The sequence below is a fragment of the Pholcus phalangioides genome, unplaced genomic scaffold (genome assembly GCF_987345545.1).
Source record: "Pholcus phalangioides strain wild (caught in Gottingen) unplaced genomic scaffold, Ppha-v1.0 ptg000015l_1, whole genome shotgun sequence".
Classification (NCBI taxonomy): domain Eukaryota; kingdom Metazoa; phylum Arthropoda; class Arachnida; order Araneae; family Pholcidae; genus Pholcus; species Pholcus phalangioides.
The window spans coordinates 92895527-92923117 of NW_028301608.1; the positions used below are offsets into that span (position 1 = coordinate 92895527).

The 27591-nt window shown below is 37.4% G+C and overlaps 1 protein-coding gene across 2 annotated transcripts in view; it reads left to right on the forward strand.

Annotated features, from left to right (window-relative positions):
• Positions 1 to 1624: 1624 nt before the first annotated feature.
• Positions 1625 to 27591, forward strand: part of LOC149077068 (uncharacterized) — a 98068-nt gene continuing 72101 nt past the window's right edge. For both annotated transcript variants that reach the window (XM_089244801.1, XM_089244802.1), the window contains exon 1: positions 1625 to 2622. In XM_089244801.1, the coding sequence (XP_089100927.1) occupies positions 2217 to 2622 (406 nt within the window). In that variant the 5' untranslated portion in view covers positions 1625 to 2216. The remainder of the gene's footprint in view (positions 2623 to 27591) is intronic.

Consider the following 27591-nt stretch of genomic DNA (forward strand, 5'->3'; position numbering starts at 1 on the left):
TAGCTATGAATTTTGGTCGAGTTATAATGTAAAGATGCACGAAGAAAATATTTTTTTTAAATTCAACCTCTAAAAGGGCTATAAAAGGGTGGGGGTTCAAAGTTTATATGGAGAAACAACATTTGATTTTTCTTAATCATTTCTATTGACTTAAAACTTGGTAGATACACGAGGGAAAAAGAGATATCACGAGCGACCATTATGTTGTAATAAAGTAATTAGCTGTTACTTTTTTTAGATAGTAACGATTCGAGGGAAAACTGTTTCATCCAATCTAGAATTCTGAATTTTCATCAATTCTGGATGGAATTCTGCATCTTCATCAAGAAAGAAATAAAATTCTGGGATTATTTTTTTTACAAATTCTGAGAATTCCCACCAAGAATTGCTTTTTTTTTCAATAAATTCTGAACTTTCATCAATTCTACATTCGTTTCTCTCATTTATTCTGAATTTTCATCAGTTTTAAAAGTTTTAAGTGTTTCTTTCGTTTATTCTGAATTTTTATGGTTGCTGGAATTATCCCTGTCAATTATTACTACTATTTTCGATTCATCTATTCTGAATTTTCATTTGTTCTCAGACAATTTCTTTCATTATGTCATAATTTTATTTGGTGTTTTTGGAATTCTTTTTTCAATCAATTCAAAATTTTCTTCAGTTCGAACTTTTTTTTTTGATAATTTAATTCAACTGTGTCTATTTTTTTAGAGTTTTGGCGTATTTTGTAATATTGTACGGATTTTTGTATGCCGATTCCCTTCTCCAACAGAATATGTAAATTTTGGGCTAAAGGTCCCCGAAATTATTGTGATGCCTCTGGTATTACTATTATTTTCGCACCGGGTCCCACGTCTGGTGAGGGACGATCTTAGCACAATAAGGCAATACCACAAACGGGGTTTACAAAGAAGTGCTGGGGACGAATGGAACTGAAATTTTTTGGTGAGTTTTTATACTTTAAGAATTTTCAGATTACGAAATCCACGCGAGCGAAGCCGCGGGTAACAGCTAGTAGTGTATATCCTGAATACACATTGTGATTAAATTTATGGAGCCGTGCGTGAGTTCGATAAATTCACCGCCGGCGAAAGGATTAAAATCAGCGTTCCCTTCTAAGATCTTGTCATGAAATATTTCCATAGCCCGCAAAAGTTCTTGGCACATATTAACCTCACGCGGGATCATATTTAACGGTAGATACATCTCTTGACCGCATGATAAACATCACCCCTTCAGTCCCAGTTGTCTGCGGTACCGATCTCGCGTGAGCTCATGATATCAATTTCATGATTCCTCTGTGAGTATGTGTCCTCCAACTATCTCTCCTCTAGCATCATATTCCAGGGAAAATCTACTACTTTCTCGCTTTCAGCACCGTCTTTCATGAAGTAGGTGATGTGTGGTAAGGTTTTATATATAACCCTCTACACACACACACCCACAACTCACTAGATGGGTGTTTGTAAGGTATACTATACTAGAAGCACAAAATACAGTTTCCTCTAGGAGGAAACGAAGAAGCCAAACGTTAATTTCCACGCCATGGAATCTCGCCAACGTGACTGTCTCTCAGGAGAATTTTTTTTTTTCCTATTTTTGTGTGATGTGAGAACGCGGAACACAAGATCAGTCTGAGCATCATCGCATACCGAAACGGTCAGGCTTAGATATCGGTCTGATGCCTCTGACTCGGTTTCTTTGCTTTGATGTTGGTCCTCAACTGGAGATAAGAGCTTATAATTATTATTACGGACTTATGTGATAATGGAGAAAACTTTCGTCGATATATCCTGATATCGAAGATAGAAAAGTATTAAAAATTAAGGCAGCTAAATTTTTATATAATATTGAAAATATTCCTACGGAGACTTGAAATTTATTTTCAGTGAATGCCAAAATTTATCATTATAACTATTTCAAAATATAATTTAATTATGAATTCGTCACCACTTTTGGTCAACACGTGTTTTACGGCTGAACAAAATTTTGACCATTTAAGAAAATACATGTGATATCAGAGAGGAAAAAAATACTATTAGTATCAGAAATCAGTGTTTGTGTGAGTGTTTCCTTTCTTCTCTCTGAAGTAAACATCATACCCATCCACCATCATTCCTTTATCAAAGGTTTTCGGTTTTGGTACCTTTCAGCGCTGTAAAGGCAAGACCAACTTATGTGCCTTCAGACCAAAAAAAGGCAGGCAGCAGCATACCATGATCCTGGCCCCGTCAGAGATACATTTCCTGAAGGATACCACAACAGGTGTCCTAGGACCGGATCCTAACACGATGGCGGATTTTTTCCGGAGTAAGTTCCAGGAAGGACGCGAGAGGATACCGAAAGTCCAGGTAGCGTCGAAAGATGGATTTTGGTTCGCATTGAACAATAGCTACCTGCATTTAATAAGGGACCTCCAGCGCCAGGGGAAATGCTCTCGTGTCTTGGTCGAAGTCGTCCCATTGACCAAAGTGCCAACGTGCGTCCAGAAAGGTATGGTCGTCGGTAAAGAGGACTTCACGATCTGGTCTGACGGAGTCACGAGGCAAGCGCCGGCCAGAAACGCGCCGTTGGACAACAGCAGCAACGCCTTGAGAAACCCTTGCCTAAACATGAAACAGAGTAAGTTTCTTCTTTGCTAAACGTTACTTCGTATATCTCACGGTAGCAATTGGCTCTTATTCAATCTAACTTAATTTATATCAAAAAATTCGCATAACTTATTTTCACCAGCAATACATTTTGTATTATACTCCTTATACACCCTTTATATTTAGAATCATCTGTGATGGAAACATGATTTTAATTAGGAAAAAGTATTCAAATAACGTGATCACTTCAAATGCAGTGAAACCTTGCTGCAACGATATATCCATCCACAGTGAAAGGCTTCCAAACCATGTTTGGAATTGCCCAGAATCTAACGTTAAACTTTTCACGATACCATGTCCTTTACTACGATAAATCCCAATTTAACGATAAATTTGAGGTGATTCAAAAACTATTACAACGTATCTTAAATTTCTTTCATTTTACAGAATCACATTTAATAGGTTTTTTAATCACCGACTATTTTCTTTGTTCTACACAGGTTGTTTAATAATATCGATATTTTATACTATCTATATATCCTTTGAAAGTTCAATACAAAATGCCGAAAAGCTATTTTCTGAGTAGTACACGAAAGTAATGTACAGTAAACTACTTTATAGGGTGAAAAAAAAAATATCAAAACTGAATTTTATTAATCACCCAATCAATTGGAATTGTTTTTGCTGCGAATAAATACTTTTAAATGCATTTTGTGGTCGTACTAACAACGTAAATTCAGAAGAGATGCCAAAAACAGCATAAGTTTGACATCGCATGATGATGATGATGCTACCTCTCGATATAACGGTAACCCTCATACAACGATTATTTTCTTGTACCGCAGAGTATCATTATATCGAGATTTCACTGTATGTCATTTATTTTACTAGTCTCTCTCTCATATATACTGAGATATAAAATTTAATTTTTACGCGAGCCCCACAGCACCCTAACTTCCAATCAAAATTTCGTGCCCTGAATTCACTGAAACCAACAAAACTGTTTCATGTTTTTAAAGCAAATTTCACAGATTGAATTCAAAAATCCCCGAAAATTAGAGAAAACAACACTGCATATATTAAGAGGAAAAACTTGAGAGAAAATAGAGCGTGAAAATTCAATATATATATATATATATGCTCCTTTGCTTTTGCAGTTAATTAAAACACATTCCTGCATTCTGATACTTCCAATTTAACTTTTAAAATGAGTAACATCTTGGCTAGTATTGCACTGAGAAACAAAATTTCAGTTTGTTCGGCTCAGCAAAGACAGTGCGGAAACTTTCTAATTGAGAATCAAAGAAGAAGACAGGCACATTATAAAGAAATTAATTTTGTATCTTTGTATATATATACGGCCCTTAGTGAATAGTAGTACACGAAATGATCTTTTCGTTAAAAAGTCTCACCGCAAAGAGCAACAGGCCTACAACGGTATAATTATTCATTCATTACACTTCACTCACTATGATCTGAGAAAAAACTCATAGTTTAAAAAATTGATTGCAGGTGCCAGCACTACACATAATAAGCATTACACAGAAACAAACTTCACGGAAGGTTCCCTATACGCACACACATTCCAACATGTATCAATTCATTAGAAGCTCCGCAGAGGAATATGGACGAGGTGCATGTCTAGTTTAGTAGTGAATTAAATGACATATCCGAAATAGGCCCGTTATTTGGATTGCTTTTCTATATGAAAGTATGTTTACACTACTGACGGTTCAAAAAATAAAGAATGTATATGGACGCAACTTTTTTAATAACTTGTAAAACCCTTTCGTTATCATATTTTGAAAAAAATGAAACAATTATCGAGTAAATGTTTTGAAAGGTAATTCTAATTAATTAGAAACAAAAAAAAAGACATTTTATTCAAAAAAGTATTTAGTATACAACGAATTGATTAACCAGGTACTTTAATTTACTTTACTGCACTTTTTAAAGTTTTGTCAGCACCATGAGCTTACCAAAAAAAAAAAAATCAATTGAAATCTGTTGAATTATACATAACTAGCTATATCATCTGGTGCTGCCCCGGTTTTCTCCATATATTAGAACCATTGAAGAAGTTACAAACCATTGTAAAGGAAAAAAAATGTCTGAAACGCATTGTTTGGGAACCCCGAAAACCAAAGTAAACATTCGAAATATCATTGTTGAGGCCGATAAACCATTGCTGCCTGACAGTTTTTCATCATTTCGGCATTCGCCCAGTTGCGACGCACTTTTAAAGTGGCTATCGTTCATGATGGGTTCCGTTTTGTATATATGTAAACTTTGGCGACGATTGGTCTAAAATTGTAGATTTGCATAGAATACATATATATATATATATATATATATATATATATACACACACACACACACACAAATACACAAACAGACAGAAAATCAATTTTATGTTAATTTATTTCACCACAAAGGAAGCCATAATTTTTTTATACATATGTTAGGAACATTTTTTTAAACCAATGCTTTACTGCATTACACAAGAAGTGGAATACAGTCGAATCCGTTTGTAACGAAGTCAAAAAAACATCGAAACTATTCGTTATGCGCCAACTTCGTTACATTCGTATCGGCTTGAAAAATAATGCATATAAACATAATTTACATGCAACGGCACGTAATTTTGCGATAATCTAATAATTCTATACTAAATGGAGATTAAAATAAAATAATTTAAGAAAGTAAAAAAAAAAAAAGTTAAAGAATATTACGTAAAAAACTACATCAGTAAACATGAACGAAGACATGTGTCGATCATTGTTTGCTTTTCTCTTGACACGATCGTAGACGTTAAACGCTTTTCCAATTCATCTAATGTTGGAATATCTATACCTCAGAAAAGCGAAATGATTTTCCAAACCCATAATGGCTACCCGGTTAGGAATATTTGTTATTTCAACATCAAAACTTCATTTTCTTCGTCATTTAAAATCGTATCATTTTTATTCTGGATTTCATCGATAATGTCGCGTCTGTCATCTGAGTTTCCACCAGTATGTCCTCATCAACATTTACATAATCCTGAAAAGAAAAATTCAATAGCAATCATTATTTTTTGCGTTAGGTGACTCCAAGTTTCATCATTATCATCTTCATTCTCGTAAACGACTGAACGATGGACACTCGACTGTTTTTCAATCCATTCCGGTGAATATTTTGTTCAAAACCCGCACGTCTCCAACGATGGTCACTTCGGAATCATCATTCCAAGCATTAGCTAACATAAGACAAACTTGTAGCCCATCAATTATTGCTTCTTTGTCTTTTCGACAAAAATTAAAACCTTTCGGTGTACACTTCTTCTGTACATTACTTTAAAGTTCTTTGTTATGCCTTGATCCAGAGTCTGTAACTTACTTCGTGCAATTCTGTGTCAGGCGATGAACAGTGATCGATTTCAAAATCACCTTGGTGCTGTGTAAAACGTAGTTCCCTATTAGAAGCAAAAACTTTCGCTTCTTGAGGCTCATCTCATCGAATTCCCTCAGCCATTCAGATAAAATCTCAGAAGTTATCCACAGTTTTTTTGTTTGCTGTATATGAAACAGGAATCCCCCCCCCCTTTAAAATATCTTGGATTTTTCGATTTTCCTATAACGAGAATTGTCTTTTTTTTTATAACGTGATCATTACGTATTCTCAAGCGATCTTTGCGATCTGTCCAGGGAATTTGTTAGTAAACATCCATTCCTGCACCGGGATTCGAACCCAGACCTGCACAGTCAGAAGGTAGCTCCTTAACCACTCGACTGCTACCAGTGATTCCTAACGTGGGCGTTACCGCCCCCTGGAGGGCGATGGAACGTTCCTGGGGGCGGCAAAAGCTACGGATATAACATAGGATTCTATGAAATGTCTGAAGAAGGGGAGCGATGGAACAAAAAGTTTGGGAAACTATGGTATATAGTATATACCATAGATTCCCAATCTTTTTTGTTCCATAGCCCCTTCTTCAGAAGTTTTTTTCTCCCATCGCCCCCCCCCCAACATAATCTGACCTACAGAATCCTATGTTATACTCATAGCTTCTACCGCCCCCCCTCCCTGGAACATTTCATCGCTCCCAGGGAGCGTTAACGTCCACGTTGGGAATCACTGGTATATACCGTAACAGAAAGACAAAGTTTGGAATTTATACCACTGCTGCATTCTTCTCCCTTGGAAATCTTAGTTTTCTGAGGGAGCAACTGATAAAATACTCCAATCTCATCTGCTTTATACACATCCGCATGTTTTTAACAGGAAATAAGTCCTTTACTGGTTTTTTCGAAAGTTTTATGGTTAACCGAAGCACTTCCGCCGGAAATTGATTTACATGCGATACCATGGCGATCTTTAAGTCTTCGTAACCATCCATTATTTGCGTTAAAATAATTTTTGCCTGATAAGCATGCACAACGTAACGTCTTTTCTTTCAGCAAGGGACCGGTCACTGGAACAATTTTCCGTTGCTCCTTCTCTGAATCTCTTCTTAGAGATGTTCAGCTCACCATCTGAAACTGTCTTTTCAATTCCTCTTTCGTCTTCAAAATTGTAGATAGCGAACTTGGAGGAACGCCGAATTTCTTTTAAATCTTACTTTTCTTCCATTTTACGCTCTCAACATACGGATGGCTTCAATTTTTGAAGCAATAGATATCGTTTTGCGCTTAGACATTTTAAAAAATTAACTCGCACACAACACCACCACAACCAACGCCCGAATCTAGCTACCTAGTGCACGAGTGCGCGAAAGGTATTGTTAGATAAGGTTTTCTGCTGGTAAAATAGGACTTGCCATAAAAATAAAAACAAAAAGGTAACAAAGAGGATTGAACAGTATTCCTGTGAACAGAAGAGGATTCAAAAATGCTCCAATAGAATGCTTTTTAAGAAAAAAAGAAGGAGGATTCTATCAGAGCTACGCATTGTAGAAAGGTAAATCTACCGATAAGGAGATTTAGATAAAATTACAAAAAAATTCGGGAAAATTTGTGCTTCAAAGACGGTTGGGAAATGTTATACACGTACTTTGCTGAAGTCGGTGCTCGTTATAAGCAATTAAAATAACACAGATAAGCACTTCGAAATTCTCGGGACATGGAAAAACATCGTTATAAGTAAAAATTCGTAATATCTGTGTTCGTTATAACCGAGTTCAACTGTACAATAAACACTTTTTCAGGGGCGAAAAAACGAACTGAATTTTATTAATTAACATATTTAAAAAACTAATTGTTGAAACACTTGTTCTTTCATCTACCTTACACAGTCGTTATTTACGTAAATTGCTATGAAAGATTATAAGAGGCTCCTCAGGCACCAAGAGGCTCCCAGGTCATGTTCCACTGAGCCCGCGTGTTGATAGAGCCCTTACATGTGGGGACCAAGAGTAAACTGCATTCCGACGCTACTATTTTTGAATCTAACATTTCGGATTACAGTTTTGTGACCGTTGAGAAAACAATGTCCATTTCAATGGACAAAGCTTTAATTTCTTTAAAAATTTAATTTCCATAATTTTTTTTTTTTGCATAGAGTTTATATAGGCTGTATATACAGTAAAGCATGTCTTTTGCGGACACCGGTGGGACAAAAAAAAAATCACCCGTAAAACAGGGGTGACCGTTAATCAGGGATTTGAAAAATATAGTTTTATTATATACGGGGAAATTATTATTTGTCCGTAAAAGAGGGATGACCGCATCTGAGGGGTGTCTGTTAAGGGGAGTTTCACTGTAAATATATTTGTGGTATAGAAAAACTTTCTTCTGCCGGTGAATTTAATTCAGATCTGAAAGGGTCTACTTCTGACTCTTACAATTAATTCAAAAACTGAGCTAAAAACTATTAACACTTTCAGAAATTTTTGAAATTCGAGAGAGAAAGATTTAATGAATTACTCTTTTTCATTTATTGATTCCAGCCGGAACAACAACATTATATATGGACGGCTTTATCTCAGTCCAAGATATCAAGAAAACTGATATTTTATGGATATTATGCCGAGATGAACTCGCAAAAAAAAGTCATCTGGTCTCCATGGGACTGGAACCTAGTCCCTCTTGTAAACCGGGCAAGCATGCCCGAAAGGTAGATTCGTGTCCCCAGTGGTGTAGATGGCAGCATAGAGGGCCCGGTTTCCAGTACCGGCAGAGAGTGATGCCCGATTGGTGTGGTGATAAGATGCTCGTCTTACCGTGGAGGTTGCCGTCACGGTTTTGGGTTCGAACCCGAAGGAGGATATAGAGAAGATATTTTCCCTAGCGAACTTGAGGCCACCACCGATAGACAGCACCTTCATTTCCAACCCATCTCTTTAATGGCAGTAAATTGCAATATAGCGATATGGCCAGAGTTGGTGAAGTAGTACCGGCAGAGACCATGACAAGATGAGTTTTCTTTCCGAGTTCATCTCGGTATAATACCCAGAAAATATGTTTCCTTGATTTTACATATATCTCTTGTTTTAGAACTTGATTAACTTTTTCACGTTTTTTCAAAGTTATGCTCACCACAATATGATATGTATACGCAACCCGCAAAATAGTTTGGGTGAAAACTTGACTATAGCAACGTGAAATTTGCATGACACATTTCTGCAAGGGAAAGCGTAAACTTGAGGTGTAAAAATGTCTGTATGATTGATATTTTTTCAAGGAATTCAAAAATTCGATTCTCAATTACTCTCATCATTTAAATTTTTCTGAAAAATCAGTGATCGTGTTGCAATTTTTTTCCCCATCTCGTACCCCTAAAATACTTTGCCGCACCCACAGTCAAGAAACACTACATTAGATAGTTGCATTCTAATTCCTCACAACGCCTGCATAAGAAAAATGCAGGATTTTAGCTCAAAGGGGGGGGGGGGAGAATCCAATTTTATACAACAACATGACGTCAAAAGACGTCGTGATCGCACATTTTGAAACCAGTTGTGTTTGGGTAAAAATGGGGCTGCTACGGTAAATAATATAAATCCTGTTATTGTGCATAATCGCTGAGTATTTTGGCTGATAAATTTCCCTACATTTACCACTTTTACCGGCGCATAGTAAACAAGCATTGTTGGTAAATTTGTTAAATTTCCCCAAATTAATCATTTTTATCGGCGATTATACATAGTACACAATCATCGCTGGTAAATTTGGTGAATTTTCTCAAATTAAGCATTTTTACCGGTGATTATGCATAGTACCCAAGAGTCGTTGCTAAATTTAGTAAGTGCTAAAAATTTATAGCTTTTACCGACGATTATGCATACCCAAGTGTCACTTCATTGAAAAACATGCGGGATCGTATTATAAGATATACTATGCATGAAAATTTTGATAAATGTATTGCATCTTTATATCGAGGTACGATAAAAATTTGTTATTATTGTATCAGGGCCCGACAATGTTCATCACACATACTAGACTCATTTGGAATTTTTTTAACATTTATCAAATTCACCAACTACACAAGGGGACTATGCGTAATCACAGATAAAGGCGATAAATTTCAAGTATTTATCGGATTTACCAACGACGGTTAGGTAGTATGCATATTCGGTCTCTGTGGTGGTCGAGTGGTCATAGTGACGGACTCGCATTGCGAGGATCCGGGTTCAAATCCCACTGTCACCGCTGTGGTGGTCGGCTGAAGTTGGTTTTCTGCGGTTCCCAACTTCAAGACGTGAATGCGAGCCGATCTCCACTTTAAAAAGTTTCGCCGCAGAGAGCAGCAACAGGCCTACAATGGTACATTTATTCATTCATTACCCTTCACTCACTACGAGTTGAGAAAAAAACTCATAGTTAAAAAAAATTGATTGCAGACGTCAGCACTATACATAACAAGCATTACACAGAAACCTTACGTTAGATTCACAACACGGACATGCACATTCCAACATGTTCCAATTCGTTAGAAGTTCCGCAGAGGAATATGGACGAGGTGCATGTCTGGTTTAGTACACTGGTGTAAGTAATTAAGAGAATTTGCAGACTTGGTCGATTATCTCTACTGTCGATTATCGTACTGTACCGATTTTAATGAAATTTGATATATACATACATTGATACAATACAAAACAAATAACCATTCAATAATTGTGTGTAATACACTCGCATGATCGTTCGTAACACTCGTTGGAGTCAGAAGGTATAAATCAGCGGTTGCAGAATAAACAAAAAAATGGGTTAATAGGGGGTACATACAGGGGGGTATATACAGGTCTCGCAGCGTAATTTCATACTTGAAATAAGACAGTTTATAATTTCCTGTGGCAATTGGTCCCACTCGTTCAGCAACGCTGTTTTCATTCCCTGGATGGTTCCCGGAGGGGGGTTGCGAGTTGCAATTGCCCTCCCCAGAGCGTCCCAGACATGCTCTATAGGGTTACGGTCTGGAGATCTGGCTGGCCAATCCATCCGGCGAATAGCCTCACTCTCTAGAAAATCGTCGAGCAGAAGAGCTCTATGTGGCCTCGCGTTATCGTACATTAAACTGAACTCAGGGCCAACTGCACCCCTGAAAAGGCGAACATAGGGCTCCAAGACCTCATCCCTATACCTCACACCAGTCACAGTGTCTCTTTCAAAGACATGGAGAGGTGTGCGGCCATCCAACATGATGCCTGCCCAGACCATCAAACCTCCTCCGCCATAATGGTCGATTTCGCGGACATTGGAGGGTAGGTAGCGGGTCCCTGGTTCTCTCCATATGAATGTACGGGGAGAATCGGTGCTTACGCTGAACCGGGACTCATCAGTGAAGAGAACGGTCGCCCATTGATCCATACTCCAATCTCTATGCTCTCTGCACCATGATAAACGGCTTCTCCTGTCCGTAGAAGTGAGCGGGACGCAAACAGCAGGTCTTCTTGCAAACAACCCTCTCTCTTTTGGAAACAGTCACCCTAGTCTTTTCCTAGTCTTTTGGAAACAGTCACCCTTGATACACGGGTTCCTTGAGATTAGCCTGCTTCTAGCCTCCCCACAATTCGCCGCCTCATTCCATCATCTAAACGTTGGTGGTTACTCATTTTTACTGTTACAATTTGAAATTAACCGATTGCTGCAAAATAACACCAAGAAATTCGCCGAGGTGTGCTAGCGAACGAAATGCGTCTTAACTTACGCGCGCTTATAAAGCCTGTTTCTCTACTGGCTCCGCCTACACACACGTGTACGCTTGCGTATTTGACGTACACAATTTGCTGTTTTGTCTAGAAGCAGTGGTTTTACATTCAGTTCAGTTCTTTTCATGAAATTCGATAAAATATGCAAACTTTCTTAATTTTTTTCACCAGTGTAGTAGTACGCATATTCGTCGGTATAACAGTGACAATAAATTAATAAAATTTACCAAAACGATTGGTAAGTATGCATAGTAACAGGTTATTACGCATATTAATCGATTTATCACATTTTTACCGTAACAATGTTATCCGTATTTAATACGCACCGCTCAACCAAACGGAAAGTAGGGGGTCATCATATTGACTTCTGGGTTTCTTTCGGATATAATTAACAATCGGTCATATTAATTCGTAAATATTAATAGATCGTTTTCATTCCGATTATCAAAACCCTTGTTCGATTGTTGTGCGATTATCTTCTGCGGAATACTCGTACAACCATATAATAGGTGCTCAACGAGCCCTCATACAGTTCTATAAGCTCAGAACATAATCTCCCGAAAATTCTTGCTTGAAAACAGTTTCAAAAAGCTCCGACCACCTTTATTAAAGAATTTTAAACATATTAAATACTCTGAAAACGCGCAGCCTTTTTTGAAATGTGCCGCAACGTTAATTGCACGGTTGTTGTTTGCGATAATGACGGATAATAACTAGATGCTGTGATAGCAATCCCATGAATAATCTCTTTATCCTGTAATGCCGATAATTATCCTCTCGAACTAATTTTAGTAGTTGAGTAAATTGCTTCGATATTTGAAGTTACACGTAAATGTTTACTAATGATAACACGTGATTACAATAATAACATTTGATTTTTTTTTAATTTGAAACTTTTGAACAAACCTGCTATGAGAGAATAAAACATCTTTTACTTGTATCTAACAGTTATTATGGTTAAGAGCTAGATAATAGTTAGATCTTTAATTTTTAAACAGTAAGTGTTTTTCATTCGATTGAATAACTGAGTTCGAACTTTATCACGCTGACCATAAATTTGTATTTCATTATGCTCACATTTACAGTGAAACCTATGTAAATTGACTTTCTAACGCAGAGGGTGCACAACCTTTTTACAGTCCGTGGGCAAGATATTCGGTATTTCTGCCCTCTCGTGGGCCAGAAACTTGTATATGTTACTGCAAAAGCCCAAAGTTTGTCACTTCGCGAAGCGGCCAGCCCATTTGAACCGACCAATGTCCGAAATTTGGACTTTCGCCGGTTCCTATATGTCGATCCCTATATATGCATCACTAAGATATCGATATTCAGATTCCTTTCATTGTTATGGTTTTCTAGAGTAGGGTTAGAGAGTTAGGGGTTTTCTAGAATAGGGTTAGGGAGTTAGGGTTTTCTAGAGTAGGGTTAGAGAGTTAGGGTTTTCTAGAGTAGGGTTAGGGAGAATTAGGGGTTTTCTAGAGTAGGGTTAGAGAGTTAGGGTTTGCTAGAGTAGGGTTAGAAGTTAGGGTTTTCTAGAGTAGGGTTAGAGAGTTAGGGTTTTCTAATAACAAATGGGCATAATTATCACAAACAAATACGTCAACGGGGCGATGACCCCTACTACTACTACTAACCACACATTTACCTCGTCCATATTACTCTGCGGAACCTCTAACGAATTGGTACATGCGGGAATGTGCGTGTACGTGAAGTGAAACCTGACGTGAAGTTTGTTTCTGTGTAATGCTTATTATGTGTAGGGCTGCCATCTGCCACCAGTTTTTCTAACTATGAGTGATGTGTAATGATTGAATAATTAATCGTTGTACGCCTGTTGCTCTCTGTGGCGAGACTTTTTAACGGGGAGATCGGCTCGCATTTGCGCCTCGAAGTTGGAAACCAAAGGAAACCAATTTCAGCCGACCACCGACGGTGGGGTTCGAACCCGGATCCTCGCGATGCGAGTCCGTCAGTATGACCACTCCACCAACACAGCGGCGGGGCGATGACCGCGAATCATATCACTACCTCTTATATACTCCTGTATGTAGGAAGCAGTGATCATATGCATCGATATAGGGAAGTACATATGGGGGACGACTAAAGCCCGGCGAAACCCCAATTTCGGACATTGGCTGCTGACTGCACTGATCACTTCGCGAAGTAGCCAACTTCGGGCTTTGGCAGTAATATATATATAGGGCCACCATTAGACCTGTATTTTAAGGGACATTCTCTCTTAATTTTGGTCATTCCAACCTTTTCATAAAAGAAAAATGTCCCGTTTCTTCCCTTTTTTTTCAAAGAGATTTACTCTAACTTTTTAAATTAAGAATTAAGATTATGTTCATGGCTTGTGAATTAATGCTTTTGACAATTTTTTTCAAACAATCTTTGAAGTTTTTTTGGCCTGTACTTGAGTTTAAAATTTTTGCTTGGCTGTGTTTTTTTTTTTTTTTTGGCATCTTTAGTTGCCGTTTTAATTTTTTTTGGCTGTAATTGGCAACCTAACTTGCCTTTGAATTTGTTTTGCTGTAATTAACAACTTTATTTGCCTTTGATAATTTCTTTAGCTGAAATTGGCACATTTAATTGCCTTTTTTCAATATTTTGTGCTGGAATTGACAACCTTACATCCCTTTAACTTTCTTCACTAGAATTGACACCTTTACGTGCCTTTTAGAATTTTTTTGCCGTATAATTGATAATTTCACTTGCCTTTAATAACTTTTTAGCTCGAATTGGCAACCTAACTTGCCTTTTACAATTTTTTTAAATCTTAAATAGACAATTTTACTTGCCTTTTACAATGTTTTTTAGCTCGAATTAGCAACTTTATTTGCCTTTGACAATTTTTTTAACATAAATTAGCGCCTTTAATTGCTTTTGGATTGTTTTTTTTCTAAATAAATGACGATATATCCCATATGAATCTCGATTTCCCATATTTTTATGAAGGAAATGTGGTCAGCCTAGACATTCATCGTGTTGTGTGTATTGATACTTTTTATCGGAATACCTTTCGCGTCCCGGCGGTTGTGCATCCTCCGATCTAAGGCGCAAAACATTTTTTGGTCAATTTATAAAAGTGGCAAAATTGCAAAAGTGTAGTTCCCTTCATTAGGAGCAAAATAATAGTAAGTAAATTATGTGAAACACTTCATAACTATTTGATTTCAAATATACACAGTGTATGACATTCTTATGGATAAAATATTTTTAACATCCATTTCTTATAATGGAGAATATGGTGACGAATTTGAAAATGAAAATACAAAAAATAGGAAGTTTTAATTGCCTTCTAAATTTAATTAAAATTTTTTTAAAACTGCCTCAAACTTATTTAGTTCATTATTACCCGTTGAAGTTGTTTTTAAAATTTCACTGATCCGCATTACCACTGCCGCAGGGATAAAAACCTAAAACCTCTGTGGAATGCAATACCATTTTTCAAGAAGAACATTTCCCCCCCCCCTCCCCCCCAATTTTGTGCAGGTGATAGTACATTCAACTCTAATATTTGTATGGCCTCATGGTAATATTTGTTCCCAATATGTATTACTTTCATAGTAATGTTTATGTACATTCCCTATTGCATAAATAAAGGGAAATTTTTGTAATGTAAGTAATATATGTAATTCAAATGTGAATGCCCAGCACTGTGAACGGAGGCTCTGTTTGATTATTCCCGTCGCAGTGGCGGCTCTGTGTGTTTTCTCTGTGTATGTATATTGCATATTCCGTAAAAGGAAAGGGAAGCAAAAGCACAGTGGAAGGAGGCTTTGTTTCTTCGTTTCCCGTCACAGTGGAGGCGCTGTTGATATATATTTTGTATGCATTGTATATTTAGACCATTCTCAAATCTCTCCCACTTCAACATGCCAGCTTCTTTTTCTTCTTACTTGCCCCACAAGTCTTTTACACACTTATTTTGAAACCCCAAGCTGCGGTCCCCGGCCCTTATGTGGCACAGGCGCATGTTCAATTTTTCTCTCTACAGTCATTGGGTTCAGCTATACATTTTAGTCAAATGGTTTGTACGTTGCATCGAGTTGACGACTCTCTTCATAGGGAAAACGATGAGAGAGATTCGATACTTGCTAACAAGGGGAGCCACCACTATAAATCTTTGCTAACTTCCCCAATACAACTCTGCCTCTTTTGAGGTAACGGAAGTAAGGTGATTTGCATCAGTCCGGGGTTGTGTGTGAGCGCTTCTATCTATCTACATTCAACTCTCAAAATAATGAAAACGACCAAGGAAGAGAAATATTACGCTCTTTTCTATTATTTATACTGAAAGCATGAACTTATTATTTTTATTTCACTACTAATAAACCCCACATGCATCTCGTTCACATTCCTCTGCGGAACCTCTAACGAATTGGTACATGCTGTAATGTGCGTATACGTGTTGCGAACCTAGAGTGAAGTTCGTTTCTATGTAAGGCTTGTTATGCATAGTGCTGCCATTCAAACTACTACTGCTTAACCGAACATGCACTTCGTACACTTTCCTCTGTGGAATTTCTAACGAATTCGCACATACCGGAAAGTGTGCTATGAGTGTATGTGTGGCCCTAATGTATTTATGTTGAACCATGTTGAGCTTGTTTCGTGTTCGTGCTTCCATCTGTCTTCCATATTCTGAAGTGAAGATAGAAATGATTGAATTTTCATGTTATGTCAGTATCGTGTTGTACGTCTGCCTGCTCTCTGCGGAGATTTTTTTTTTCAAATAGGAGATCGGCTCGCACGATGGAAAACCGTAGAAAACCAACTTCACCCGACCTGACACTGCAACTTTCCCAGAAGGGGAGGAAAAACACCTTTTCTCTATTCTTCTGTTATCAAAATATGAAAAGAAGTTGACTCCGCCCACTGGATTTGGCAAGTTCGGGGAGATATGGAGTACATGTTGGTGAACAAAGACAGACTTGCAGAGATTGCTGGGCTTGTCAATGCCGAAGTAAGAAGGCTTAAAGAAGGCGAGATATCCCGTAATTGCCGAAGTAAAAAGCATCAAGTTAGATGAGATGTCTCGTCATTGCCGCTGAGAGGATTAATTTTATATAGAGAACGATGGAATGTACAAATTCTTTTTTAATAATAACCAAAGTTTTTTTTACTTCCACAGGTTTTTGGCTTCACTGTGTAAATCTAATTCATAAGATATTATCGAGAATGAATCTTGTGTATGTATTTTTTTTCTTTGTTGTAGTCTGTCGTTTGAATCATGCAGAGTTCGATATATGAACAAAATTTCATGATCATTAGTTGAGAATTGTAGATTTATATCTGAAAAAGAATCTTTTTAGTAATGGAATCGCGATTGAGATCAGTGTATGACCCTTCTAGGACATTTCATTTTCTAGAATTTAAAAATAGACCGCACTCCGAAGAAAATGATTCGTACCCAGCGCTAAATACATTTAGACAGCTCTGCCATTCATTTCTACTCACCATACCTATGAAATGTTTTAAGAAAAAACTTCTAACTAAAGTCGAATTCCGTTATAATGAACTTCAAGAGACCGGAGAAATCATTTTGTTATAAAGAAATATTGTTATAAAGGAATTCTATGTTTTTACATTGGGGCCGTTCAAGTACTACGTAAGCACATTTTTAGCCATTTTTGACCCCCCCACCCCCCGTCAGCAAAATTTCGTCATCAGCTCTGCCCCTCTGAATCCTAACGCATATTGGTGGGATCAGAGACGTACACGGGGAGGGGGGGGGGGGGCTTGCCCCTCCCAAAAATTTATTTTTTAATGAAAAAAAATTTTTTAATTTAAATTTTGGAAGTAAATACCTTTGTATGTTATTATAATCAATTTCTGTTAATTTCAATGCTATTTGAAGACTATGCGAAAGCAAAATATATCTTTAATAAATTCATTGCGACCTACGCTCTAAGCCATACAATGGTAAATCGCATAAAGGTCTTTGGTCCGCGGACCAAATATGGCCCTTTTGGTTATCGGATGCGGCCTGCCCTCTTCAAACCTAATTTTGTAAAAATGAACTAAGCGGCACATTTACATATCGCTTAAGTGTCTCGTGATACAATTCCAGAACATTTAAGCGGCCCGTGTCACATTTTCAGATCACTTAAATGACCCGGGACACAGTTCCAGAACACTTAAGCGATCCGTGACACATTTAGTGATCCCTTAAGTGACACGTGGCATAGTTTTAGAGCACTTAAGCGGCCCCCAGTGCGGTTCTACATCACTCAAGTTACCCGCAGCACATTCTCAGATTATTTAAGTGATCTGGAGCATAATTACAGATTACTTGAGTGATGCGTGGTACAGTTTCAGAGCACTTAAGCGGCCCGGACACATTTCCAGACCACTTAGATCAGCGAAACCTTTAGAGATCACTAAAGTGGCTCTGAAGGGCACTTATCAATTGGGGGGGGGGGGGTGGATGTTACTTCAAGTGCCCACAAACTATCGAAAGGGTTTTCTCGATTTTGGCGCACCGAGTAAGATGCCATTAAAAATAATTCATATTTTCATAAAGGGTGGCTGATGATGTAAGCATTATCCAAACCCCCTCTGTCATCAAAACTCAGCAAATCGGAAACCCCCTCCCCCCCATCGATGATGACGTAATACCTGAACGGCCCCATTGTTCCTATTAAAACTTATCTGGGGAATTAAAAAAGTGTTCTCTATAACGAGATTTTCACTATAACGGTATTCGTTAAAACGGGATTTGTTTGTATTGTTGAAGAAGAAGAGAAATAGTAAGAGCACCATATAAATTGAAAATTGAGATATTTTAGCAAGTAGTTTTTTCATTAAGTAGCTAAATCCGATCTCTCCGTTAAAAAGGCTCGCCATAGAGAGCAACAGGCCTACAATGGTACAATCTTCAATCATTACACTTCACTCATAGTTGGGAAAAAACTTTTTCCCCAGGAAAAAAAGAAATAATTCTGGAAACTCTTGAAATAGGAGGACAAAGGAACGAATTTTGCGAAACGTAGGAGGACGCTTGAAACGATATTAAAAAGAAGCACATGTCCTCCTAAAGGAGGACGGTTGGTAACCCTACACAACATGAACACACACTTTCCAACATGTACCACTTCGTTAGAAGTTCCGCAGAGGAATATGGACAAAGTACATGGTTTAGTGTTAATTAGATACAGGCTTTATGAATGTGTGCTTCCAATTTCAAATAATTGCTTTTCGTAATGAAGTTTTTGTTCGAGAATTTTTTCAATGGGCGCCCACTAAACTTTGATACCTCAAGCTAAAAAAAGTAGAGGTTTCTTAAGTTTTATTTTCATATTTTTATTAAATTTGTGTAATAATACTAACGTGATCATCACGTATTCCCAAGAGATCTTCACGATCTGTCCAGGGAATTTGTTAGTAAACATCCATGCTCGAACCCAGACCTGCACAGTCAGAAGCTAGCTCCCTAACCACTGGACTGCCAGGCGACTATGTTTTCGTTTATATATTAATTCCCAAGACAGCCTAGTTCCTTCTTGGGAGTAAAAAAAATTACTTAACCACGATGTAGCTTGAACCACCGCTGCCCTGATGATGGTAAGCTAAATACCACGGATTTGAAGCTAAAAATTTAACCCTCTAGATCCGTATGTATTTGAATATACATGCCAAATACATGGTCGAAAAACCCTATAATTTACCAATATTTTTCCCCTTTTTTTGTGTGGTATTTTAGAACGAACATCTTTTAGTGTCATTTCAGACAAAATACGGCTATATATGTATAACATCCTTTTTTAAAGATTTGGTTCCTTGTTGGTGTTATTTTCTGAGAGTTGCTGAAATTTTACGTGTTGAGATATTTATAAAATCTCATCAAATTGAGGAAAATTTAATGTAAAATTTAAAGTAGCAGCTATTCACATTTGCTGAGCAAGAGTTTGTCAGTTTATTGATAACAGTGAACTAAAGGCAAACTGGATACTTTACCTTTGATTAACCATTTTAGTTAATTGAAAATTCTGCCTAATCAATTGAATTGCTGTGTTGATGTGTTGTTTCAACTATAAATGAGTTACGGAAAATTCACTGTCAAACAATTCACCGACTACAATTCGTCACTAGGGAGTGACCGAGATTGAGCAAGTGAGTGAATGTGTGAGGGATCAAACGAGTTGGTGAATGAGCTAACGAATAAGCTAGTGAGTGAGTGAATAACCGTATGAGTGATCAAGTGAGTGAGCTGCTGTATGAATGAATGATTCACTCGCTCACTAACTCACCTGATCTCTCTCTCTCTCGATGATTTGCTCACCTGCTCACTCACTTGCTCAATCATCTACTCAATTATTTAACTAGTCACTTGCTCAATCATCTACTCACTTATTTAACTAGTCACTTGCTCACTCCCTAACTCCCCCACTCACTCGTTTCATTTTTCATTCACTCACTCATTTGCTCACTCACGTTTTTCATTTGTTCATCTGCTCACTCATTAACTCCCTGACTCACTTGATCAATCACCCATTTAATCATTCCCTCTCATTCAACCATTTACTTACTGATTTACTTGCTCATCCGCTCACTCATTACGTTGATGAATTGTTTATCGGTGAATTTTGCTGAGGGTGAATTTTCATGTCGATGAGTTGTGAGATTGTGAATTTTACAAATACAAATACAACGCCACAACAGGCAAATTGCCCAACGAGGTGGCTGACTGAAGAACATCATGGATCCCCGAGCCATTTTTTGGAGGCCCTACCTACTACTGCTCCCACACATGCACTCCCCCCAACGAATCGGTACATGCGGGAATGTGCGTGTACGTGTAGTGCAACCTGACGTAAAGTTTGTTTCTGTGTAATGCTTGTTATGTGTAGTGCTGTCATCTGCCCCCAGTTTTTCAAACTATGAGTGAAGTGTTATGGTTGAATGATTTACCGTTGTAGGACTGTTGCTCTCTGTGGCGAGACTTTTTAACGGGGAGATCGGCTCGCATTAGCGCCTTGAAGTTGGGAACCACAGAAAACCAACTTCAGCCGACCACCACTGTGGGGTTCGAACCCGGATCCTCGCATCACGAGTCCGGCACTATAACCACTCGACCACCACAGCGGCAAATTTTCAGAGGTATCCCAGAGGTAAATTTTCATTTCGATGAATTGCAAAAAGGTGAATTGTATTGTTTGTGAATTTTCTGGCGATGAATTTTCCTCTTTGAAAAATACAGCGCTCACTATTAGGTCTACCAGACGTCCTTTTTAGGAGGACATATTCTCCTTTTTAATGACATTTCAATCATCCTCCTACATTTTTGGGAAATTCGCCCTTTTGTCCTCCTTTTTTTTTCAAGTTTCCGGAATTCTTTTTACTTTTGTTTTGTTAGGAATTTTTTTTATACTTTTAAATGCGTTTCTATCCATCGATTTGAGTGTTTCTGCGGTTTTTCCCCCCTTCACCAATAGCCGTCGAAAAAATTTTCAGAATTTTTTCTGTTTTTTTTCCTTTTTTTAGCAGTTCTGTTCTAGTTGAAAAAAAAGAGATTGTTTCAGCCGGTTTTGTTGGTCAGAACAGTAATGCCATTTGTTGTGAAAAGTGGAAAAAAAATTGATTGCGCATTTTGAGGCTACCTGACAAACATGAAAGTAATACTAGTTTTTTTAAACTGAAATAATTTTTGGTGAATTTCTAAGCGGTGAGCTGTTGCCGATGAATTTTCAACACAGGATTAAAAATATGCTAACAGCACTTATTTGTTAAAAACAAATACAGTTGAATCCCGTTTTAACGAATACGGTTATAGCGAAAATCTCGTTTTAACGAACAGTTTTCTAATCCCTCAAATAAATTTACATAGAAACAATGCAAACAACCTGAAATTCCTTTATAACGAAATTTCGTTATAACGAAGTGATTTGTTCGGTCTTTTGGAGTTCGCTATAACGGGATTCGACTTTGATCAATACGTTTATTCAGGGTTCATAGCAAACAGGAGGTATGACATTTTACTGGCGAACCGTTGATCTTAGAGTTATGCTTTCAATTATAAAAAGTTTCCAAATAATGTGTAGCAATCAGATATGTCGGATTCATGTGTTTTTCAAGGGGTAGTATAGTTATTAAAATGAGAAAAATTAACTTTTTATACATTCCCGTGTGCCTCAAAACCAAATAAGAAAATTGTTGTCCTGTCTCTCCTGATGCCAACCAAAACATTCCATGTTTCTAAGTGTAATATTCACTGAAACATTCGAAAACGGAGGAAAATTGGTAAAAACAGCTCTATAAATGCGAAAAAACCGTTTTACCTCCTCATTTAACGCTTTTTTTTTCGAAATTTCTTCCGTTTTTCTAATTATAGTACCTCAGTGAATGTTTCACTTAGAAACGTGGAATTTTTTTAGTTGGTATCAGGGGAGACAGGGAAAAACGTTTCTGACTGAGTTTTGGACACACGGGGACTGTATAAAGAGTTAATTGTTTTATGTTAATACCAATACAATGAATGACATATCTGATTACTAAACGTTATTTGGAAACTTTTTCTAATTGAAAGTATACCTCTAAGATCATCGGTTCACCAGTAAAATGTCATACTTCCTATTTGCTATGCACCCTGTATAAAAGGAGAGAGTTAATAAATTGAAACAGCTTTTCTATAAACACACTTAGTATTCAAGGAAACAGTTATTTTCCGGATATTATGCTGAGGTGAGCTCGGAAAGAAAAGTCATCACGTCTCCGCCGGGACTCGAACCCAGGTCCTCTACCATCTACACCACTGGAGACACATGAATCTGCCTTCCCAATTTCACGCACTGTGTCGTGAGGCGCTGAAGTAGAGGCATTAGTAGCCTCTCTTAACTTCAGGAAATGGCCCCCGGGTGGGACGGTGTAGAGAGATATAGATGGCTTTTTTCTCAGCCAGAGATATCAAGGAAACAGTTATTTTCCGGATATTATGCTGAGGTGAGCTCGGAAAGAAAAGTCATCAGTGGTGTAGATGGTAGCATGCTTGCCCGGTATGCAAGAGGACCACGGTTCGAGTCCCGGCGGAGACGTGATGACTTTTCTTTCCGAGCTCACCTCAGCATAATATCCGGAAAATAACTGTTTCCTTGATATCTCTGGCTGAGAAAAAAAGCCATCTATATCTCTCTACACTTAGTATTCTTCTGTCGAAGCGTATTCGGAAACAATGAGAATATGAGGTGCTTCTCCGTCTTAATCCGATGAGTGATTTTGTTTCGTCATCTATTTTTGTGTAATTTATTAAGTCATGATTTTTCCAATTCAGCAACGAAGATAATCTTTAAATGGAAATGGCGATAAACAAAATAAAAACTCATTAAAACGAATGAATTTCATGTTTTTTGCGTAATTTCGATTAAACGTAATTATTTTATCGAGCAGCTTTTAATAAAAGAAAATATTCCGTTTCCCAATGCAATTTGATAGACCATTTCAGTTGATTCTCGACAAATGATCGTATGTCGGACTAAAAGAATGATTAAACATTAAAAAAAAAAAAAAAACCAGAGAGTAGAATCCGTATATGAAGAGGATTGACTTTTCCTGGTTCTTTCTGGCAAATCTCTTGAGCAAAGACGTTCTTGTAGACCGCGTAAACGGAGAAAGACTCGAGTAAACAGTTTTGTGTCCTCACAACCATTAATTAAAAGCAGTTTTTTCCCGTTCACAAAAAAGACAAATCAAGCCTTCAACAATTAAAAAATTAGAATTTTTAATTTTTCTATTATGTCTGTAGTTACTGATTTTCTTCAGAAAACGAGATTAAAGAGAGGCATCCGATTATCACGTATCAAATGTCCTCAGCTATTTTATTTGCTTAACTGGTCTTTTTTTAACATCCATTCTATCGTTGGAAGGATTTCGAAATTCGCAAAATACGTAAAATTATATTACAAAATAACGAATTATTAAAAATGGTAATCGTTATGTTTGGAATTTTAATATTTTATGATGTAAGTAAGTGATTATCGGTCGTTTATAGAGGAAGAATTTGCGTCGTTAATCAATTTTTTCCCTGTGTTATAATTTAAATGAAGATTTGTCTTTTAATAAATATTTTCAAATTTGAATTAATTTGCATTATAAACATGTGTTTGATAAAAAAATTCGAAAATAGCATTTTTTGAATTAAAAAATTACGGTATTTTACACAAAGAATTATATTTATTCGATATTAAAATGAGGATAAAATGATTTCTAAGAATTTACTTCGACGAAACGCAGGATTCCGTTGGTTTCTCACATCGTTACACGCAGTAAGACGTTTTAGGCAGTGCTCGGGTCCAGGGCCCCACGTCAGACGGGACCCCTCAAATCACTGGATTTATTTTCCTAATTTTTTTAAATTAGTATATATAAGTATTATAGAAAAAAGTATTCGATCATGCAACTTCACTCATAATTTAAAAAAACAGATGGCAACATTAACAATTCACACAAAACGCCAAGTACGCACCCAGGCTGTTAGATACACATGCGTACAAAAATCATTCGGTGTAGAACTTTCCATAGCGATAGACTACTTTACCGCACATCAACTTTGGTCAATCGCAATACGACAATTTCCAATCAGTGGAGTTGGGTGAGAAATGGAAGCGCCATCTATCGGTTCTTGTCCGGATTCAAATTCGTTTACTTTGACGGCAACCTTCATAGTTGAAGACGAGCATCTTACTAGTGCGCCACTCGGGCGTAGCGATGGACTGGAATTGCGCTCGGTTTAAAAGAAAGCTGACAAAACATGTCAGATCCATGCTTTCCAGCCCGCACGGTAGCCATTTAAACGATAGAAAAATAAAATTTACAAGACACTTATTGTGTTTTGTAAAGTTTCGGTGAAAAAATATATCTAAGAGAGGAAGTATAAAAGATTTTGAAAGCTTTGAATATATTTTCCATCAACTTCTATAGCAGTGATTCCCAACATGGGCGTTAACACCCCCGGGGAGGGATGGAATGTTCCAGGGGGGCGGTGGAAGCTACGGGTATAGCATAGGATCCTATGGTATAGATTGCGTTGGTTGGCGATGGGAGAAAAATATTTCTGAAGAAGGGGGCGATGGGACAAAAGAGGTTGGAAAACTATGTTCTATAGCTTAGAAACATACATTATTTCGTCTAAAATATTTCTAATTTTAGGGATCGATTTATGGACGGATTAAAACATTTTTGCCATTTGGTCGATCCAAACGTTCGGAAGGTGGGGGGGGGGGCGTACACGAGTATTTACGGATAGAGTTGTTGCTAATTTCATTTAATGTTTCCTCATTAGAAGACATTTTTTACAGAAGTTGGAATTGGGCTTGGAATTTGGAATCCTCTGAGACGCAAGCGACCAGATCTTTGGAAGGCCAAATCGTGGGTGCTTCATCACGACAATTCGCCAGCTCACAGCTGTCAGATTTACTTGTCAAAACATCATATTCCAATACTTCTACAACGTGTTTATAGTACTACGTTCAAAAAGTTTCGAAACTTATTTTATTACGGAAGAGTGAATACAGATAGATTCTGTTTGGTGTTTCCTTCGATGTAACTACCCTGAGGTATTATGCATTTTTGCCGTTGTTCATAGAAAGATTTAAATGCTGATTGTGCAAGCCTTTTTTCGGTCGAACCTTCCAGTGCCTTCGTCGCTGCTCGCTGCACTTCTTTGGAAAAGTAGAATCGTTGCCCTTAAAGAAAATTCTTTATCCGAGGAAAAAAAAGAAAAAGTCACAGGGAACAAGATCAGGGGAATAAACAGTTTGTGAAAGTATCGGAATGTAATGTTTTGACAGATAAATCTGACACCAGGATGAAACAGTGCGTCCTTAAACGTCTGCATGATTCGGTGAGACGCAAGTGACTAGGTTTTTGGAAGCCCAAGTCGTGGGCGCTCCATCACGAGGATGCGCCGGCCCACAGGTCTTTTTCCCTGATGTCAGATTACTTGTCAGAACATCACATTCTAATAGTTATTTACCTTTATCTTGCCCTATGTGACTTTTTCCTCGGGTAAAGAATTTGTTTAGCAGATGTTAGAGGGGGGGGGGGAGGGGAACGATTTTCATTTTCTGAAGAAAGTCTGTGAGCACCGACGAAATTACTGGGGAGTGTGAGAAAAAAAATTCGCAATCTACATTTACATCTTTTTATGAACACGATGACAAAAATGTGCATGATTGTTCAGTGCAGTTACTTCAGAGGAAAACACCAAATAAATAAGTTGTATCTGTATTCATTCTTCCGTAATAAAATAAGTCTCGGAGCTTTTTGAAAGTCGTAGTACTGTCCTGGTCACACAAGATTAAAAAATGCAACAAAAATTTCAATTTTTACGAATTTAAACTAAAAAAATAGGATTTCGCATCGTGTCATACCTTGAAGAATAGATACTCACTAACTTACTATAAACAGTAACCTGGTCCATAATCAGAGAGGACAGTGAATACCAAAAAGTTTAGATATTTCACGAGAACAAACATTGATACGAATAAAGCATTAAATTTCCCAAGAGAAGTTTTATACAAAACTATACTGCGCATGTGCAAACTCTCGTAAGAGAACTTGGATACATAGTAGAATACCAAAATGCTAGAAAAAGAATAGATATAATCGTTACCACAGTCTTCTGCAATACGTGAAGTTCTCGTTCTACGAGCAAGAATGAAAGTTTTAAGACAGTAATAAAGCCAAGGCAGTATTGCACCCACGGGTAAGACGGGTAAGAAAATACCGAACACGCTCATACTTACCCCTATTTTTTGCTCCATGAAAAAAACAGCACGAGAAAAAAATGCCGAGTAGAATACGCCTGGTATTTTGTTTCCATCCCAAAGGCGTCGAATGTCCACATAAAATGCAAACTCCTAAATAAAAGTAGCATCGCAATTGATATGCAGCTGGAATCGAAGACAAAACCAAACTTGATCGTAACCGAAGAGAGAATAAAAAAAGAGAGGTTCGTCCTTAAATAGAGGATAGAGAAGATGGGAAAATGGGAGAGAGCATTGTTCCTATGCATCTTAAGCAGATGTTTGTCTGAAGTTTCAAGCATTTTAAGCAGTTGCTTATACCAAAGGAGAAAGTATCGGATCCATTAGTATGCATATCTCTGGTTTTTTCCTCCCGCAGCGGTGAAACAAATTCCTTTGTATAAGAAACAGTTCCTATAAAGTTTCAAAGTCCCTCTTTATAAATTCATATTATAATGGAAGTTTTTCCTCTCTTACGGTGAAAAGTTTCTTTTTTGGTTGTAGTTTCTCGTCGTAGAGGAGGTTTGTTTCCATAAAGATGATGACGAACACCGACTTTCCTACTCCGAATGAGATTATGTCGTCTTTGAGTTTAAGCATGAGCAAGCAGGCATCTTGGTTTTGAGAGGATGCATAAAGTATAAAATATTTTGAGTCAGCATGTTTATCCTTAAGCTCTCTTTACTCTCTCTCTCTCTCCCTCTTCTTGCTTGTTTCGTGGATTTGCGTAAAGATTATTTCGGTTGGGCGAGGACTTTTGTGGAGAAATGTTGGTTATAATTCCACCACTTTGTTGGGAATATTTAGAATGTAAATATACATTAAGGGAATTGGTGCACGATTTTGGCTTCTCATGCCATGGGAAAAATCTCCTTCCTTTATATGTGGAACATTTAAAATTTTTCTATTCACTTCAGGTACTCAATTTTTTTTTCTCAAATACTATAGATATTTTTTGCAATACAAGAGCATTTAGGATTGTATAATTATTATTTATTTTTTTTCTCGAATTTTAACTTCAATAACATGCAGCTTTTTCAAAAAACACTGAAATGTACTCCCACTCGTAAAAGTAGATAACACCTCAGTGTTGTGAGACACACAAAGTTTCAAGACATTTGAACAAGTGGTG